The following is an 18,932-nucleotide window of genomic DNA, read 5'->3' on the forward strand; positions in this document are numbered from 1 at the left end:
CACACACTTCTCGACCATCTCCACCACCCTTGTGTCCCACATAATGAGAATGCCCCTAGAGGCCCCACTGGAGTCTAAAGAACACCAGTCAAAATGGTTGCATCTCCATAAGCTGCGCAAAACACTACGAGAGAGACTTTTAAGCTTAGTTTCTTGAAAACAGATAACATCCGCCTTCCAATCTCTGAGCAAGTTACTAATCCTAAGTCGTTTTCTCCTCTTGTTCAGCCCCCTCACATTCCAAGAAAGGATTCTTGGCTTCATAACACAACTGGGTCCCCCTTTGCCTTCCTATTCCTGCGGCTGGAAGAAGCGCCTCTAGCATTGTAATTGACTGCACTCTTTAGATTCTTGACCTCCCTCTTGCCTTTCTCCGCAATACTAGAACGCTCACCCATCGCTTCTGAACGTTGTTCCCCCTCAAGAAATGTTAAGAGTGCCAACAGTTGTTGCTTATGGCCTTCAAATGAAATTCCCACAATAGGATAGATTTCATTTGCACACTGAATGACCCAGTCAGAATACCCCGAAAAACCCCCTGATGTTGGAGAATATGAATAAAGGGGAGGTAGTGTACCCAAATCAGCAGCTCCTCCCACCTCCTCCGCTACAGTCAATGCTCTTGCCCCCTCTTCAGCAATACTCAATTCCTTCCTACTTCCAGCTCCTTCAAGACCCCGAGTATCCTCCTGAACCTCAGCCAATTCAGAGCATTCGGTACTAGAGACTGCATGCTGCCTTGGCTGGTTCACCTGAGGAGAAATCAGCGGCCTCTTCAACTCGTGCTGCCAAGACACTGAAGAACCAACTCCAGCAGCCGCAACGTCCAAGCCCAATGACCATGGCCCCGAAATTTTCACTCCTATCAAGGTTGTTGTTTTTCTCTCTGGCCCGGTGGGTAGTGGGAGTGGTTCCTCTTCTTCTTCGGAGAAGAAGGAAGTGAAGGCTGTTCAACCGAGTATGGGTTTGGCTCCGAAGTGGACGGGACCCTCTTTTGCAGAGGTGTTGAGGTCGGTTCCGGCCATTGCTGCGAAGGAGTTGTCCATCGTGGGTGGCGGTCGTTCCAGGTCAAGGGCTTCATTGCCGGAGCCTTGTGAGCTTGATCTTCTTCCGACGGGGTGGCGTGCAGAGTCTGTACAGAGATCAGCAGTGGATTGCTTTTCGGTGGAGTCGCATCAGCTCAACCTGTTGGACAAAGACCGTCCTCTTCGTCCGCTGGGTAAGAAGCGTCCCTCTTGTTCAAATTTGAATATCGAACGTTCGAGGCTGTGGACGTGGCGTAAGTTGGGTACCGGGTTTTTTTTAGCTTTGGGCCGGGCCATAAGGAATCTTCTGGACCGTTTTGCCAGGTCGGGGCTAAGTCGTAAATCTTCTGGCTTCCGTGTGGCTCGTCTCATGCCGAAAGCTAAAGTCTCCCGTCCGTCGAGTTCGCCGCCAGAGACAACGTCGAAGGTGTCATATGGGCTGATTCTGGTTCGATCTCCTCCTGGGGGTTTGGAGGTTGCTGCGTCGGTAGCCACAAAGGGCGTGGGTCCGGCGATCTCGGTTTTTGTTGGGGGTTCCATTAGGTCGGAGCCCTCGTCGTCGGTAGTTACAGGGGCGACGTCGTTTATGCCTCCCACCGGGGGTGAGTGGAGCAACGTCCATACGGTGCTATCAAGCCAGACGCCAGCCTCTAAAGAATCTTCTGAGGGTATGGGTATGGTGTCATTGGGTTCTTTTGGGTTCTGTCATCCTCCTCCGCCGGCACCGGAGTTGTTGCTTCCGGTGGCTCCGGCAGCTTCTCTGGGTTCTGTCTCCTTGTTGGTCGGTTCTGAGTTGAACTCTTCTCCGGTGTCCTCCTCCTCTCTGGTCCCTGCGGTTCCTTCTGTGCAAGCCCACACAGCTTCTTCTTTACATGTCTCTGCAGATCCAGCAGAAGAGAAGAAGTCTGCTGAAGATCCTAGTCGAATTTCAGAGTTATCCACTGATTCGACTTTGGCAGAGAAAGTCCAAGATGCAATCCATTGGTGGAGGAAGGAGGTATCAAAGCTTCAAGAGAAGAAGGATCAGCCTACTGTTTGCGATTAGAATTTGGGAGAAGGATTGTTGGAGTATCGAGGCAGAGCTCTGGGGAAAGATCTCCTAGGTGTATTCGTTGGTGACTAAAGAACAGAGACAGAAGCATCTGAAGATTTGGGGTGAGATGATTGAGAACAAGAAACGCGAGAGTAAGAGGGAGCTTCGGAATCTACAAAGTTCCGTAAATTACGGAGACATCAAAGCTTCTTCGAGGTGTAGGAGAGACAAGGCCAATAGGTCGTAGGGTTGGTTGCTTTGAGGGTTTTTTGGTGGGTTGTTCTTAGGTTTTCTTGGTTTTTTGGGTGTTGTTTGGTTTCTTTTGCAGATAGTATTTTAGTTGGTTCTTTGTTTTCTAGGTTTTGACTTGGGGGCTGTTTCCTGGGTTTTTTTTGGGTTTTCGGGTCAGCTGTGGTTCTCCTGTGTATACTTCCTGTATACGTAGGGGCGCCTTACGCTTTCTTTTCAATAAAATCTTCTTACTTATCAAAAAAATATTTCTTGGCTTCCTTGTGTGGCTGCCTGCCCTTGTATATAGATATATTGTTGAGCTCAGTAAGGTACAAATCCTAAAGCACCACTTCTTCTCTTAGTTGCCTTTGGCCTTGAAAGAGGGCACACTTTGCCTTGCCATGAATGGCTACTGCCTTACCAAGCCTATCAAGAGAAGTAATGGTCTAGAAACAAAATATAAATCGAATCTGTGTTGCTCTCAGTTGGCCTGTAAGAGTTTGCACTGGGCTGCTGGCTGTTTTGCATATAATTTTTGGGCAAATAGATAAATCTTCTAAAATTGTTTTGGTGGCCATTGCTATTGCTGTGTGCGCATATAACTTTTATATATGATGCTGCCAATGAAGATTCAACTATTTTAAATGGTTGGGATGGGGTTGTACGCTAGTATTTCATAAAATATCGGCTAAATACTTGAGGGTATATCCATCATATAGGACATAATCTGTTTCCACTTCTCTACAGCGGGAAGCCAGTCATGGGGCTGCTTGACTTACAAATGCTATTATAATTAACCTACTGTTTAGTACTAGGGAACAAATGCATAGTAATAATCAACTGTGTCTCTGAGATCATCATTTAAGAACATCTAGCGGAATACTGCGATCCCTTTTTATCTTGCATGTCTCATGTTCTGGTGTTAATTGAGATATTCTGGTATCATTGCACTCATGTAACATGCCATGTAACCTCCAGAAAACATGTTCTACAAGTACTTACACGACTCATTTGAAGTTGGAATTACTCACGAACAGTTTGATACACTCATTTTTTCCTCATCCTTTGGTATTTGTTTTAATTAATGCTCCAGCCAATTCATGGTTAGGTAAAATTATAGTTTTATGTGAATAAATTTTCATTTTCATAGAATATTATGTTACAGGTTTTGAACAAAATAGATCTTCCAGGTGCTGAACCAGATCGTGTTGTCCGGGAGATTGAAGAGGTTGGTGCAAAAAAATTGAAAGATTCTATGTCTATTGTGTGTGTGGCATATATTGGCAGGGATGCTGGAAAGATAATTTATATTTTCTGGGTCTGGTCTCTTTGAAACTTTGGCTTTGCTAGTTACTCCCAGAAGAGCAAATCCTCCCTAGATATTTTGTTTGAGCAGGACGGGGCAAATATGAGCCAAGCCCGATTTTCACCAGTGTCTCTTTCTTAACACCAATCTATATGGCATCTAAAATAAATGGGAGAGTAGAATAAGCTGAACTAACATTTAGTTACTTGCTACAATATGGGTACTAAATTATTTATTTTTACCACAGCACCAATGTGCACCGTAGATCTTTTGTTCCCCATTGCAAATACTTACACATCAGAGTGAGTAGTTAGTAAAACAGGGAATCAGCGTGATTTGCAACCTCAAAAGAGGTGAATGGAAGGCGAAAATCTAGAGTCTTATGGCTTAAGGAATGGGATCAGAATACAAATGAGAGGAGAAGCTCATACAGAGAAAAAATAGGAGGAAGAGATAGGAACAAGCAGAATCATTTTGAGAGAGGGAGAAAATAGTCTAGAGCAGAATAGATGGAGAGGGACAGGTAGGAGAAGAAACAAGAGAGAAAGGGAAGTTGAGAAAGTGATAGGTCGCACAACACTGAGCAAAATGGCAAGTCATTCAGCGACGGGTCAAACGATAGGTACGAACTCTAAAAGATAGTTGTTTAGCAGCTAAAGAAAAAAGAGAGAGATGTTGCTTATTGTTTGAATATGAGGTTTTGATATATGAATTAAAGTTTTGATAGCTGCATTATTTTTTATTAAGCTTGATTGTTATGTATTGGAGCTATTTGGTTGGAAACTCTTTCATATCCTTAGTTTCACATGGTTGGGGCAAACTGTCTGCTTTCCAAATTGTTCTTTCATCTTCAGTGAAAGAGGGCAAAGATGTGTGGGAGAAAGAGTTCTAAAAGGAGAGAAGATTTTGTCCACCAAGCAAGACAAAAGTGCAGCCCCTAAGCAATTGGAGATTCTCGCTCATCTCTCAGGGGTCCATATCATCTGAAAATCGGTCCTTGTGGTTTCAAAAGTACCTTGAATCTCTTCAGTTGAGTTGGGTGCAAAGTCGATGCCAGAGTGGGATCTCCCTTTGAAGAAGGATACAATGCTTCCATAGGAGGACTCTCTTGAGAAGGTTTTTATCTACTCCTGTCAAAGTATTTCGTCTTGGGAGGATGGTACCGACCTCTCCCAAACCTAGGTTTATGACAAAAATTGGGAGAGGGAGGCTTGGAAGAAGGTTGATGAGCTTTGGGGAGGGTGACCACGATGTACGCGGTGATTGAGGATCACAGTAAGAGGTATAGGGCTATCTGGGGCAAGATGATTGAACGCCAGAAGTGTGAAGGGAAGAGGAAGTGCGAAGGAAAGAGGGAGCTTTGGAATCTGCAAAGTTTCGTCAATTACGGCGACATTAAAGCTTCTTCTAGGTGTAGGAGAGGCAAGGCCCACATATTGTAGTGTTGTATGCCTTGGGGGTTTGTGGGCTGTTCCTTAGATTGCTCTTTAGGGTTTTATGCGGTTTTCTTGGTTTATTGTGGGCGCGTTGCTGGGTTCTTTTGCGGGTTGCTTTTTGGCTGTTATTTTGGTTTCTAAGTTTTAGCTTTTGGGGTTTTTGTTGGGTTTTCGTGGGTCAACTTTGGCTCTCTTGTGTATACTTCTAGTGTATTTAGGAGCGCCTTACGCTTTTTTTATAAACTTTTGCTTACTTATGAAAAAAAAAAAAAAAGTACCTTGAAGGTCCCAGGGGTTTTCATGTAAAAGTCCATGGGCCTTACTCACTCTCAAAAGACGCCTTGAGAGAGGAGGGGTGTCCATGACTTATAAAGTCTACAAGACAAGGATCTCTTAGCAATGTGGGACACTTTAACACGCCCCCTCACGTGTGGCATCTTTGGCCAAACACGTGTTTAACAACGGAAGGGAAAGGCCCATCATTGTCAAAGGAACCTGCTCTGATACCATGTAAAAGTCCATGGGCCTTACTCACTCTCAAAAGACGCCTTGAGAGAGGAGGGGTGTCCATGACTTATAAAGTCTACAAGACAAGGATCTCTTAGCAATGTGGGACACCCGGTATCTGATCCTACCGCGCTCCAGATTCAGTCCGTGGCAGCACCTCCGGTGGCTTTGGTTCGTCGCTCTTCTCGAGTGTCTGTCCCTCTGGATAGGTATGGCTTTTCTTCTTCCAGTGCTGACAATTCTATTTCAGCTCTTACTGCTACATTGGCCAATTATGATATTCCCAACTGTTACTCACATGCTGCCAAGCATGATTGTTGGCAACAAGCTATGCAGGAAGAAATAGCCGCTCTGGAGGCCAATCACACCTGGGACATTGAGCCCTGTCCTCCTACTGTTGTGCCTCTGGGATGCAAATGGGTTTACTCAGTCAAAGTTCGATCTGATGGGAGTTTGGATCGTTACAAGGCTCGGCTTGTTGCTCTTGGAAATAATCAGGAGTATGGTGTCAATTATGAAGAGACTTTTGCTCCAGTGGCTAAAATGACAACTGTTCGTACGATTCTAGCCCTTGCTGCTTCCAATGATTGGCCTCTACATCAGATGGATGTTAAGAATGCTTTTCTTCATGGGGATCTGAAAGAGTGTATTTACATGAAGCCACCTCCAGGCTTGTTTTCATCTCCGACTTCACATGTGTGTAAGCTTCGTCGCTCCCTTTATGGTCTCAAACAGGCTCCGAGGGCCTGGTTTGATAAATTTCGCACCACTTTATTACAATTTTCATTCAAGCAGAGCAAGTATGACACCTCTTTGTTTCTTCGGAAATTTGACATGGGTATTGTTCTTCTATTGGTTTATGTTGATGATATTGTGATCACTGGTTCCGATTCTATTTTACTTGACCAGCTCAAAACTCATCTCTCGGGGTCCTTTCATATGAAGGATCTTGGTTCTCTCACATATTTTCTTGGTCTTGAGGTGCATCGTGGTCCCGCCGGCATTTCTCTCAATCAACATAAGTATGCTAGTGACTTGGTGGCTACAGCTGGTCTTCAAGAGGCTCCTTCTGTTGATACTCCCATGGAATTAAATGTCAAGCTTCGCAAAGAGGAGGGGGACTTACTAGCTGATCCCAGCTTATACCGGAAGTTGGTGGGGAGCCTCGTTTATCTCACCATTACTAGACCGGACATTTCTTTTGCTGTCCAGCAAGTTAGCCAGTTCCTTCAGACTCCTCGTCATCTACATTTAACTGCTGTCCGAAGAATTATACGCTATGTTCACGGCACTTCTGCTCGTGGCTTATTCTTTCCTGCTAGCAATTCTACTTGCCTTGCCGCTTATAGTGATGCTGATTGGGCTGGTTGTGCGGATACTCGTCGCTCCATCACTGGTTGGTGTGTGTTCTTAGGTGATGCCTTGATCTCCTGGAAAAGTAAGAAGCAAGACAGAGTCTCTAAGTCATCTACGGAATCTGAGTACCGCGCCATGTCTCTTGCTTGTTCAGAAATTATTTGGCTTCGTGGTTTGCTTGTTGAGTTAGATTTTTTTGAGACTGACCCTACACCGCTACATGCCGATAATACCAGTGCTATTCAGATCACGGCCAATCCTGTCTATCATGAGCGCACCAAGCATATTAAAGTGGACTGTCACTCTATCCGGGAAGCCTTTGAAGATGGGATTATCACTCTTCCACATATTTCCACTGATCTACAAATTGTGGATATTTTCACCAAGGCTCTCACTCGTCATCGACATTGCTTCCTAAGTAGCAAATTGATGCTTGTTGATCACCCTGCATCAATTTGAAAGGGGCTGTCAATGGACAGCTGTGCTGTCCATAATTGTTTATTGCTTCCGTACGTTTCAGCCTCTGATTCTTTCCTTATTTCTCCATCTCTTATTTTGTATAGTTGGCATATATTTGACCGAATATAGTTTATATGTATAGAGCTAAAATCATGTGGGACTTTATTTTCTTTCCATGTATAGCATTCGTGTAAAGCCTTTATAATAGACAGAACTCAAGGCTCAAGGGCAGCCATTCTCATAACATTTTGTCATTTCAAACTGTCCAAATTGGTCCCTGCCTAAGATGTCAGAGACGAGGTAGACTTTAGAAAATCATTAAAATGAGATAGAGTGTCAAAGGATCTCCCGTAGTGAAAATCCAACTCTTCAAATCACGACTGTGAACTTATATGGGCTTAATTGTCTTGCTTGGTTGCAGTCAACCATTTTATATATTAAGAGTAGAGGAAGAGTTTCTGAGAGAGAAAATGTTAGCACGCCAAAAGTCAAAAGGCAAGAGGAAGCTTTTGAATCTGCAAAGCTCCATTAATTATGGCAACGGTTTAGCTTCCTCCAGGCATAGGAAAAGATAGGCCCACATTTTGTAGGGTTCGTTGTTGTTTTGATGGGTTGTGGGTTGTCTCTTGAGCGTCTAGTTTTTTCTTGTAACTTTGTTTGGGCTCCTTTGTGGTTGTTCTTTCTTGGGTTTTGGGGTTTTTTCTATTGGTTTTGTTGGTTGTTGCGGGTTAGCTATGGGTGTTTTCGGCGTATAGTCGTATACTTCCTGTGTACCTAGCCTTTACGCTTTTTTAATAAATCTTTCTTATCAAAAAAAAAAAAAAAAAGAGTCGAGGAAAGTTGATAAGTGAAATGTAGAAAATTCGACAATCATGTCTTGGTTATTACAGTCTATGCTGCTGGAGATTAGTCAGAGATACTTATTCCTCTACACCACAAAGGAAGTTTGGGATGCAGCAACTCAAACATTGAAGATGGGGAATGCAACACAGATTTATGAATTGAAACAACGAATACATGGGAAAACCCAAGATGAGAGGTCTGTCACCACCTATTTTCATAAGCTTCGTGGTTTGTAGTAGGAATTGGATCATCATCAGAATCTTTAGACTGAGTGTGCAATAGATGTTGTAAAAATTAGGAGAATAATAGAAAAGGGGCGCATTTATGAATTGGTCCTTCGACGGCGGTCGTGGGTTGCCAGTTGGGTGTTGCTTTGTCGTTTTTCGGTGATGGTACAGGGTCCTCTTCATTCGATACCTCTTCTTCAGTGACTGTGGTTGAAGAGGAAGTCACCGATTCTTAAGGATTTTTTTTTTTTTTTTTTTTTTTTTTTTTTTTTTTTTTTTTTTTTTCTGATGCCAGACTTTTCTGGAGCTGGGCTAGTTGCCTACGGTGCCAATTCTTCAACAGTGATTGCTTTGGGTGAGAAGCTCCGCTTTTCTCATCCGGTGACGTTGGAGTGTGGCGCTCCCATCTACCCCTCGGAGTCTAAGTCGGTGTTGAAATACTACCAGAGATCGAAGGTAGGCAGAGTAGCTCAAGTGGACGATTCTTTGTTGACCGAAGCTGTGGCGGTATTTAGTGCTTCGATGGTTCCACTTTTGGGTGGCCTCTCTTAGCTTTTGTTCGGGGCTGTGGTCTAGAGTCCATCGGTTGCCCAATCCTCGTTTGGTGGCGCTAGGTTTGCTCTTCTTTCTCCTTTCGGAGTGGGTGAGTTCCCTCTCTCATTTCAGTGGGATGGTGGTCTTATGGGTGATCAGTTGATGGGTTTTTCGCTGGTGCCGCCTAGGCTATTGCTCTCCTCGGTTATTGTGTGCTCCCCGCAGTTTTTGCCTGGAATATCTTGGAGGGAGTAATAATCTCCTTGTGTCTTCAAGGTGGGCATATATTCGAAATGGAGCGATCTTGAGGGAGAGGTTATTGGATACCCTGGGACAGTGCAAGTGGCAAGGTCGTGTTATCGCACAATGGGGGTCTCCTATGGGGGGAATGAGAAGGGTTTTCTGGATTTTTTTGGCTCTAATTGATGAAGGGCAACGCCAAGAGGTCTCTGTCCATGCTTCTAAACTTAAAGGGTATAGAGAGATTAACAATTTAAAATGTTCGATCAACTTCGATGCAGGGGAGTTGGTTCTAGCCTGGTGAAAGGAAGGAGGTCTCGTGCGGTTGTAATGTAGCCTAGGTCTCTTTGTGGGCGTTGGGTTTCTGTAGTGGGGCTTTTGGGGGTTATTTTGTCTTCTGGTTTTTGAGGGTCTTTTCTCTTTCCTTTTTTTTTTTTTTTTTTTTTTTTTTTTCCTTTCTGTTTTGGTGTCCTTTTTATATAATCCATGTATGCTTAGGGGCACCCGTCGCTTTTTAATGCTATTTCTTTATTACCTATAAAAAAAAAAAAAAGAGTTCCCTGCTAGTTTGACTCAGAATAATCCAGTTTGTTTTTAGATTTTGGGAAAGGAGCTTTTTCCTTTTCTGAGGGAAGTATTTGCATATGTCTAGAATGAGGAGAGTCATCATAGTATTCTGCTACATTCCATTTTACATGAACAATTTTCCCTAGTCAGTGCCATCTCAACATAATATTAAACGAGATTACCTAAGTCGGGTTGGTGGAAAGGTAACAGATGCTACCTTAGATGTCAAGAACAATTTATTTTATGACCTCTATAATAAGTCCCGACATACCCAAACTTGTTGGAGACTTCATGATCGTCCTATGAGAGATAGAGAGGGTCATTCAGAAGGTGTAACCAGGCCTTGTGCCAATCGTACTTCTATAGTTGAGGCGGCAATTTCCACACTTGATCCTAGTTCTACTTTTGTTGCCTTAATAAGGAAGAGGTAGACACACTTTGTCAGCTTATGTCTTGACTAGAAACATTTGTTACTGCGTTGTCCTCTGCTCATACAGGTAATTTAGCCACGCTTTGAATGCATCCTCTACTAAATTTGAGGATCCTTGGGTCATTAACTTAGGGACCTCCGATCATATAACTGTTATATCTTCCTTGTTTTCTTCGTATAACTTTTTGTTTCATTGGAATGTTATTTTTACTAGACTTCTGAGTGATTGGGAGGTGGAAGTAGTTTCTGGGTTCTTTGAGTTGCTCTATTTGTAAAGAGTGAGGCATAGAGGCGAGGATTCAATTTGTTGGATTCCATCTAAAAGGAAATCATTTGAAATTAAGTGTTACTATAAGTTGTTATCTAATTCTGTAAGGTCCACTTTTCATTGGAAGAGTATTTGGAAAGTTAAGGCTTCCTCGGAAGTGGCGTTGTGTGGACGGCGACTTCAGGAAAAATCTTAACTTTGGATAATTTATGAACAATGAATGTTATTGTGGTGGAGTGGTGCTGTATTTTTAAGAAATGTAGAGTGTATAGATCATCTAATCCTTCATTGTGAGGTTGCAACATAGTTGTGGAGTGTGCTTCTTCAGTTGTTTGATGTTGCTTGAGTTATGCCTTGAAGGGTGAGTGAGTTGTTGGGAAGTTAGAGAGGACAATTGGGAAACCGTAATGCTATGAAAATATGGAGGTTGGCTCATTTGTGTCTAATGTGGCGTCTTTGAAGGGAGCGGAACGTAAGGAACTTTAAAGATCGTGAGACTGGATTGCTAGAGATGAAGAAGATGATGTTACAATCTTTGTATACATGGAGAGTGGTGTGGATTAGTTTGCCTGTTTCAAATTTTTCTTAGCTTTGGGAATTATGTTATTCTTTTTCTATAATTTAGGGGGTTCTCTTATACACTTTGTGTACTAGGATTGTACTTTGTTGTGATGTTTATATGCAAACCATTAGAGAGAAAAGAGGAGGCACGTTAATGTTACGCAACCTACCTCACACATCTTATTATATAGGTATTGAGAAATATAACAATGACCAAAATACCCACAAAACCTAATAACTCTTCTAACACTCCCCCTCAAGCTGGAGAGCATATATATCATATAAGTCCAGCTGGGAACAAATAAACTCTATCCAGTTACGGTATAAAGGTTTTGTAAACATATCAGCTAACTGGTCTCCAGACTTCATGAATGTTGTAGATATATCTCTATTAATGACTTACTCAGTTGCCCCATCAATAGCATACCCTATCAATAGACTTCAAGACACCTATTAATATCTTGTCCCCACCTTGATCTGCTTCCAAAGGTGCTTCACTAAAGGTGTTTGAATGTGTTTGTTTTGTTCACATACATGGTCCAACTTGGGGTAAATTAAATACTCATGCTCTGAAATGTGTCTTTGTGGGTTATTCACCCATTCAGAAGGGGTGTAAGTGTTATCATCTCCCATCACGAAAACGTTTTGTGTTGATGGATGTTACTTTCTTTGAGTCGCAACCTTATTTCTCATTAACCCAAACTTCTCTTCCGGGGGAGAGTCAGAGTGAAAAGAAGGTTTCTATGAGTCCTTTTCATGTCCCTGCTCCTACACTAGAGCATGACAAACAACCACTTGCTTATGAGTCACATTATCTCACTCATGAGTCATATGAGCCATAAGTGGAGGGTTGAGAGTTTACTTCAGACGCCACAAGAGTAAGACCACTCCTTTTGCCCCTTGTCAAGCATCTGACTCTAACTTAGGTAATACTAAAATTCTATTCCTAATTTAAACTCTTCAACACTTGTTGTCAATGATAGAGAGCTTCCTACTCCACAACGCAAAAGAGTTAGGGCATGTACTTAGCATCCAATATCTAACTTTGTTTCCTATCAACATCTTTCACCCTCATATCATTTGTCTGTATCCAAATTGTCTTTTGTGTCTATACTTAAAAGTTTGTAGGAGTCACTTAGTGAGCCATGGTGGAGGGAAGTGATGCAGGAGGAGATAAGAGTCCTTCATAAAAATCATACATGGGATCTCATTGAGTTGTCTAGTGGAAAAAAGGTGACTGGATGCAAGCAAGTGTTTGTTGTAAAGCATAAGTTAGATGGTTCTACGGAAACATATAAGACTAGATTAGTTTCAAAATGTTTTACACAAACCTATGGAGTAGACTATGAAGAGACATTTGATCTGGTAGGAAAGATGAACTCAATAAGACTTCTACTCTCATTGGCAGAAAATTTGGATTGGCCACTACACTAATTTGATGTGAAAAATTCATTTTTTCTTAGAGACCCCTAGAAGAAGTATACATGAATGTTCCTCTAGGACTTGAATTTTTTATTTTCTAATGTTAAAGTGTGCAAGCTAAAAAAAGCACTGTATAGTCTGAAACAATCTCCTAGTGCATGGTTTGACAGGTTTTCCTGAGCTATGCAAATATTTGATTATAAACAAAGTCAAACTGATCATACGCTTTTTATTAAGTATTATCCTCAAGGAAAGGTAACGGCTTTTATTGTATATGTTGATGATATCGTATTGATAGGAAATGATGAGGAGGAGATACAAAGATTAAAAATTTATTTGGCCAGTGAATTTGAAATAAAAGACTAGGACCGTTTGAAGTATTTTCTGGGCTTTGAGGTAGCAAGATTGAGACATGGTATATCTATTTTCCATTGAAAATATGTCCTTGATCTTCTTAAGGAAACAAGGATGCTCGGGTGTAAAGTCATTGATAATTCAATGGAGACAAATGTTAAGTTGGGTGAAAATTGCTTGTTGGTGGAATTCTGGAAGGCCGAGGATTGCTGCGAAAGGAAGGAAAGAAATCTTAGGCGTTTCGAGGACGTAGAGAGCTACATGGAGGATATTTTAGCTATATTTTTTCATACTCTGTATCTTTGGACAGTGGTTTTTCTGTCTCTTCTGTCGCTTAGTTTTGTCGATTTTCTTGCTTGTTTTTCTCTTCCTAGTTAGGTGTTTCCTTTTGTATATTCCCGGTGTACTTAGGGACGCCTTACGCTTTCAATAAGACTTATTTACATATAAAAAAAATAAAAATAAATAATGAGTCCTTTGATGGGAAAAGGTAGGTATAAGTGATTAGTTAGTAAGTTATTTATTTGTCTCATACTCATCCAGGCGTTGCCAATGCTGTTAATGTGGTAAGCCAGTCTATGCGTTCACCACGAGAGTCTTATATGGAGGCAATTTACCGAATAGTTTACTTAAAATCTTCACCTTGTAAGGGTTTGTTATTTTCTTGACATGATCACTTCACAATAGAACCTTACACAGATGCATATTGGGCTGGATAGGTTATGAATCGACGGTTCACATCAGGATATTGCACATTGTGAGAGGTAATTTAGTTACTTGGCATAGTAAAAAACAGTTAGTGGTTGCTAGATCTGGTGCTGAAGCAGAATTCGGAACCATGGCCCATAGAGTGTGTGAAACGTTATGGTTGAAGATATTGTTGAAAGAACGTAGGTATGATTTTGACGATTCCATGAGGCTGTATTTTGACAATAAGGCTGCAATTAACATTGTTTACAATCCAATCCAACATGGCTGAACCAAGCATATTGAGATTGACAAGCATTTTATTACAAAAAACCTATGTGCAGGTCTAATACGTATTCCGTATGTGAAAACAGGACAACAACTTCCAGATATTCTGACTAAAGGAGTGTCAAGTATACGGGATATCTTTACCTAAGCTTGAGGGGGAAGTGTGATGTGTTATTTTATAGTTTTGTTCTTTTTATGATCATATTGGAGTGCATTTATGTAATTATACTATGTGAGAATATTATAAATAATACATGAAGAGGAGGAGAACCCTAATTTTAGTGTTCTCTTTTCAAAGAAGTCGTATTCTCTCCTCTTTTCTCTTGTTCTGCTATTTCAACTTGCACTAAATCACAAAACCTAGGGTAAAGCAAGTATAGAGAATGGGTAAAGGCCTTTTGAGGAGGACTGGCTGTGTGGCCCCCCCTCAGTTGTGGGCGTAGCTACCCTCATCTATTGTGAGAGGAGTGGTAACGTGGTCATCCTTGTGTTGTAGAAGATGGGTGGCTGCGCAGCCACTTCCTCCGCGACCACCCCTTTTCACAATAGATGGTGATGAGCGCATGACCAGCCACTCTTACAGTAGATGGGGCCACAACAAATGGGGGTGGTTGCACAGCCACTTCTCCCACAATAGATAGGGGTGGCCATCTAGCCAACCCCCTCCCCCCACAGCAGAGGGGTGGCCACCCCTCCCACAACAGGGGTTTTTTTTTTCCTTCCCACTGATGTGTCCAATTTTTAAGTTCTAGATTGATGTGTTAATGATGTGGCACATCCAACATGGTGTGTGTTTGATGCAAGCTTGGATGGTCTGGACATGTGTCTTGTTTTTATTGGACTTGACGTGGTCTAATGGCTACGTGTCACTCATTACCATTACAAAGTTAAAACGGAAGGGGAATGGAGGGAGTTATTTGATAACAGTAGAACCTTAGGGAGTGATTTGATCACTTTTAAACATTTAGGAGCGATTTGATAAAAGGTAAAACCCAAGGGATCCTTGGAGCATTTCCCCCCCCCCACAAAAAAAAGGGCCTACTTTTCTTTGTGAAGGTACTTATCAGAAAACTTTTGTTATAAAGGTACTTCTATACTTTCATATTGCATGTTCCGGACCAGAGGGTCACAATTAGAAAGTCATGGTTTCTAGTGGGTCAATTTCTTAACTGGTTCTAAACTATTTTAATGTAGGTTGTTGGGTTAGATTGTAGCAGTGCCATATTCTGCTCTGCTAAGGTCAGTTTTTGTTAATTTTATCTTTATAGTGAACACATGGCATAAGTCTGTACCTCATGGAAAGCAATAGTATTGGTATTCCTTCTCTTTTGTAGGAGGGAATTGGTATAACTGAAATTCTCAATGCGATTGTTGAACGGATTCCCCCACCGAAGGATACTGCTGAAAGGCCATTGAGGGCTTTAATATTTGACAGGTGCATATTTTGACTGAATCACATCTTTTCAATGGCAATCAACTCCATTTCATTAAAAAAAAAAAAAAAAAAAACTCCATTTCATTATGCTGTCGTCATTTTCTTATATCTATATTTTATATTTCTCTATTGTGTATGCCTGAATGATACCAGTACATTTTTCTACCCTCTTCAATAGTAATTATCAATTTTCCTATTTTGAATTCTTTAGAATAAGGTTATGTTTGTTGAATTTATTGAATTTAATATGTTCGATAATCTATTTTAAGTTAATGATTTTTAAAACTGTTACATCTTTCAAACAAAAGAGACACAATACCCTTGCATAAAGATTATGACTGATGCATTCACTCTTTCCTGTTCGTATTGCTTGCTTCATAATTTACTACCTTGGTCACATAGAAAGGTTATTAATTAGTTTAGGAGATATTTTCTGTGGAAATTTATTGATATCATCATAGCCATGAGAGCTATGGCATGATAAGAGACTTCATTTATTACACATACTAAACATTTTAATCTCGTGTCAAAGATATTCTGAAGAGAATCTAATGCACCCTCACTAAAGCTTTTTTGCCTTATATTGCAAGGAACTTATAAATGGACAATTTGTCGGTTGGTAAAGTGAGAAGGAAATGAAGCATTGATATTTCACAATGCACAATATCCATACTTGATAATTGTAAGAATATGTCGGTCCGCAAACAACAGATGATTCACCACAAATTCTTCATTATCCCTAGATCCCACAGAAAAACCTGTCAATAATCCCTGGTTCATCGTCGCATTCAACATCCAGCTTAAAGGCTCCATAACCATCACAAACAACAAAGGAGAAAGCGAATCACCTTGCCTTAGGCTACGAGAACTCTTAAAAAAATCAGACGGAGTGCCATTCACCAAGATGGAAAATCTTACCATAGAGATACAAAATTCTATCCAATCCCTCTACTTCTCCCCAAACCCACTCCACTGAAGCATGTAGAGCAAGAAATCCCATTAACATGATTATAAGCTTTCTCCAAATCCAATTTACACAACAAACCAGCCTCCCCTGACCGAATTCGACTATCCAAGCATTCATTAGCTATGAGAACTGAATCCAAAATTTGCTGACCTCCAATGAAAGTATTTTGAGAACTAGAAATAATCTTGCTCAGTACTGATTTGAACCTGTTAGCAAGCACCTTGGAAATGAGTTTATAGAACCCTCCCACTAGACTAATCGGCCTGAAATCCTTTACATCCACAGCGTCTGTCTTCTTTGGAATTAGAGAATTAAATGTTACGTTAAAACTCTTCTCAAACTGGCATCGATTATGGAATTCTGAAAACATAGCCATAATATCTTGTTTCAAGACATCCTAACACTTTTGAAAAAAAGCCATTGTGAACCCATCCGGTCCCGACGCCTTAGCACCATTCAAATTCTGCACCACCTCCCACACCTCCTGCTCCTCAAATTCTCGTTCTAACCAATTACCTTCCTTCGCATAAATGGATGAAAAAGAGAGCCCATCCACCCTAGGCCTCCAAGTACTCTGCTCGGTGTACAGTTTGTTATAATAATGTACTATATGCTCCTTTATTTCCAAGGAATTATTAGACATAGCCCCATTTATCCTCTAAGATTCCACGTGATTGTATCTACGATACGAATTGGCCACCCTATGGAAAAATTTTGTATTACTGTCCCCTTCCTTCCGCCACGAAGTACAAGATTTCTTTCTCCAATTTATCTCCTAAAAAATAAGCGTTTTTTCCAACTCCTTAATCATATCTATATTCCGCATCCGTTCCTTCACTAATCCCCGACCCTCTTGAATACAATCCCATTCTCGAATACCCTCCAATAACTCATTTTTCTTCCCCACATCACCGAACACCTCATCATTCTATTTCTTCAAATCCACCTTTAAAGCTTTCAGCATTTTTGCCAAAACTTAACTAGGCAGGCCATGAAACTCATAAGTCTCCCACCAACGGTTTACTTGTTCCACAAAGCCTTCAGATTTCAGCCACATGTTTTCAAATTTAAAATATCTGCTCCCTTCTCTTTGCGTCCCGCAATCCAAAATGATCTGATACAATTCTAGGCAGTCGTCTTTGTGGCGCCTTATGGTAATGTTCTTCCCATTCTGGAGATAATAGGAATTTGTCAATTTTAGACCATACCTGATCTTCCTGACTATTGGACCAAGTAAACTAACCTCCTTGGAGAGGTATATCCACCAATCTCTGCACAAAAATGAACTCCCAAAACTCCTCCATAGCTGCAAAAAATCCAGAATCACCCGATCTCTCACTAGGAAACCTAACCACATTGAAATCTCCGCCAAAGCACCATGGCATCTCCCACCAGCTCATCAAACCAGCCATCTCATCCCACAAAACACTCCTCTCCCCGTCATCATTAGGCCCATACACCCCCCCAAACGCCCACACAAAATTATCATCAATGTTGCGCAAAGAACAAGCAATTGTATATCTTCCCACACACTCATCAATCTTCTCCACGACCCGCCTATCCCACATAATCAAAATGCCACTCGAGGCCCCACTTACCTCCATATAACACCAATCCACATGTTGGCATCCCCATAAGCTCCGGACCATCGCCCTAGTAATGACTTCCATTTTCGTCTCCAACAAGCAAACAAAATCAGCCTTCCTCTCTCTTAGGAGCCCCTTAATCCATGGTATTTTATTCAGCACATTGAGCCCTTTTACATTCCAAATTACTATTTTAGGCTTCATTAATACAAGAAGAGCCCCTACCCTTTTCTTACCTTCTAGTTGAGTGATCCCCCTTCTTATCATAATTAATGGAACAATCCAAACGCTTTCGCTCCCGCTGGCCCTTCAGCCCTGATGTGGAGGTAACCATAGACAGTCTCTGCTATTGATTGATCTCTAGTAGCTTCAATCTCTTCAAAAAGTGTCATCAACTTATCCTCAAAACGATCACACAACAACCCTACGACTTTGTAAAAACCCTTCACCCGCTCAACCACCCATCTAGGAGACACTAGAGCTAGGCTCCTTGCCCACACTCACTGCCAAGGGTACAATTGATAATGGGCCATTGTCCTCTAGTTCTTCCCCTTCTCCATCAACCTCCATAGAAGACAAGAACTTAGACCCCACCATCTCTCAAGGATGACCCATGGAAAGTATTACTCCCATCTGGCCAGACAACTGCGGCTCTTCAACGTCACCCCCAGGATTGCCGTTGCCCAGCCTCTCTTCAACATGCTCTTTTTCATGCTGAGTCATGTCTGTCCTGCCCACCGTTATAGCCACACTTTGAGCTGCTGCCACCGGTGTCAAAGCTCCTCCAACAGTAATATCGGCTAACTCTGAACATACCCCAAGTTTACCCGTCACCCCTACTACATGTTCTAATAAGGCTACAAACTGTCTTGCCTCTATTACAAAACAATCTGGCCCTGAACCACATCCTCCGACCTCCATACACACCGACGTGCCCCCCTCAAGTGCTGAAACTTCCTTTTCTTTTTCCTTTTCAAAACACCCACCCTCAACCACCTTGTCGACAACCTCAGTCCACTTCTCGGTGGTGTTTGCCTGAGGCGCATCTGAACTCGAACCCGCCAACAACATCACGCTAGCAACCACCTCTGTCTCACTTCTAGGAGCTAGTTCGGCCCTCTCAGACTACACCGCCTCAATAGCCAGTTGACGATTGGGAGTAGACTACGT

The 18,932-nt window shown here is 41.8% G+C and overlaps 1 protein-coding gene across 1 annotated transcript in view; it reads left to right on the forward strand.

Annotated features, from left to right (window-relative positions):
* The window catches only part of LOC133856619 (translation factor GUF1 homolog, chloroplastic), a 50,556-nt gene that overhangs the window by 13,977 nt on the left and 17,647 nt on the right, over nt 1-18,932 (forward strand). Inside the window, exons 6-8 of the mRNA XM_062291675.1 lie at nt 3,455-3,517; nt 14,969-15,013; nt 15,109-15,209. Of these exons, the coding sequence (XP_062147659.1) occupies nt 3,455-3,517; nt 14,969-15,013; nt 15,109-15,209 (209 nt within the window). The remainder of the gene's footprint in view (nt 1-3,454; nt 3,518-14,968; nt 15,014-15,108; nt 15,210-18,932) is intronic.

Source organism: Alnus glutinosa, chromosome 14, assembly GCF_958979055.1.
Source record: "Alnus glutinosa chromosome 14, dhAlnGlut1.1, whole genome shotgun sequence".
Lineage (NCBI taxonomy): Eukaryota > Viridiplantae > Streptophyta > Magnoliopsida > Fagales > Betulaceae > Alnus > Alnus glutinosa.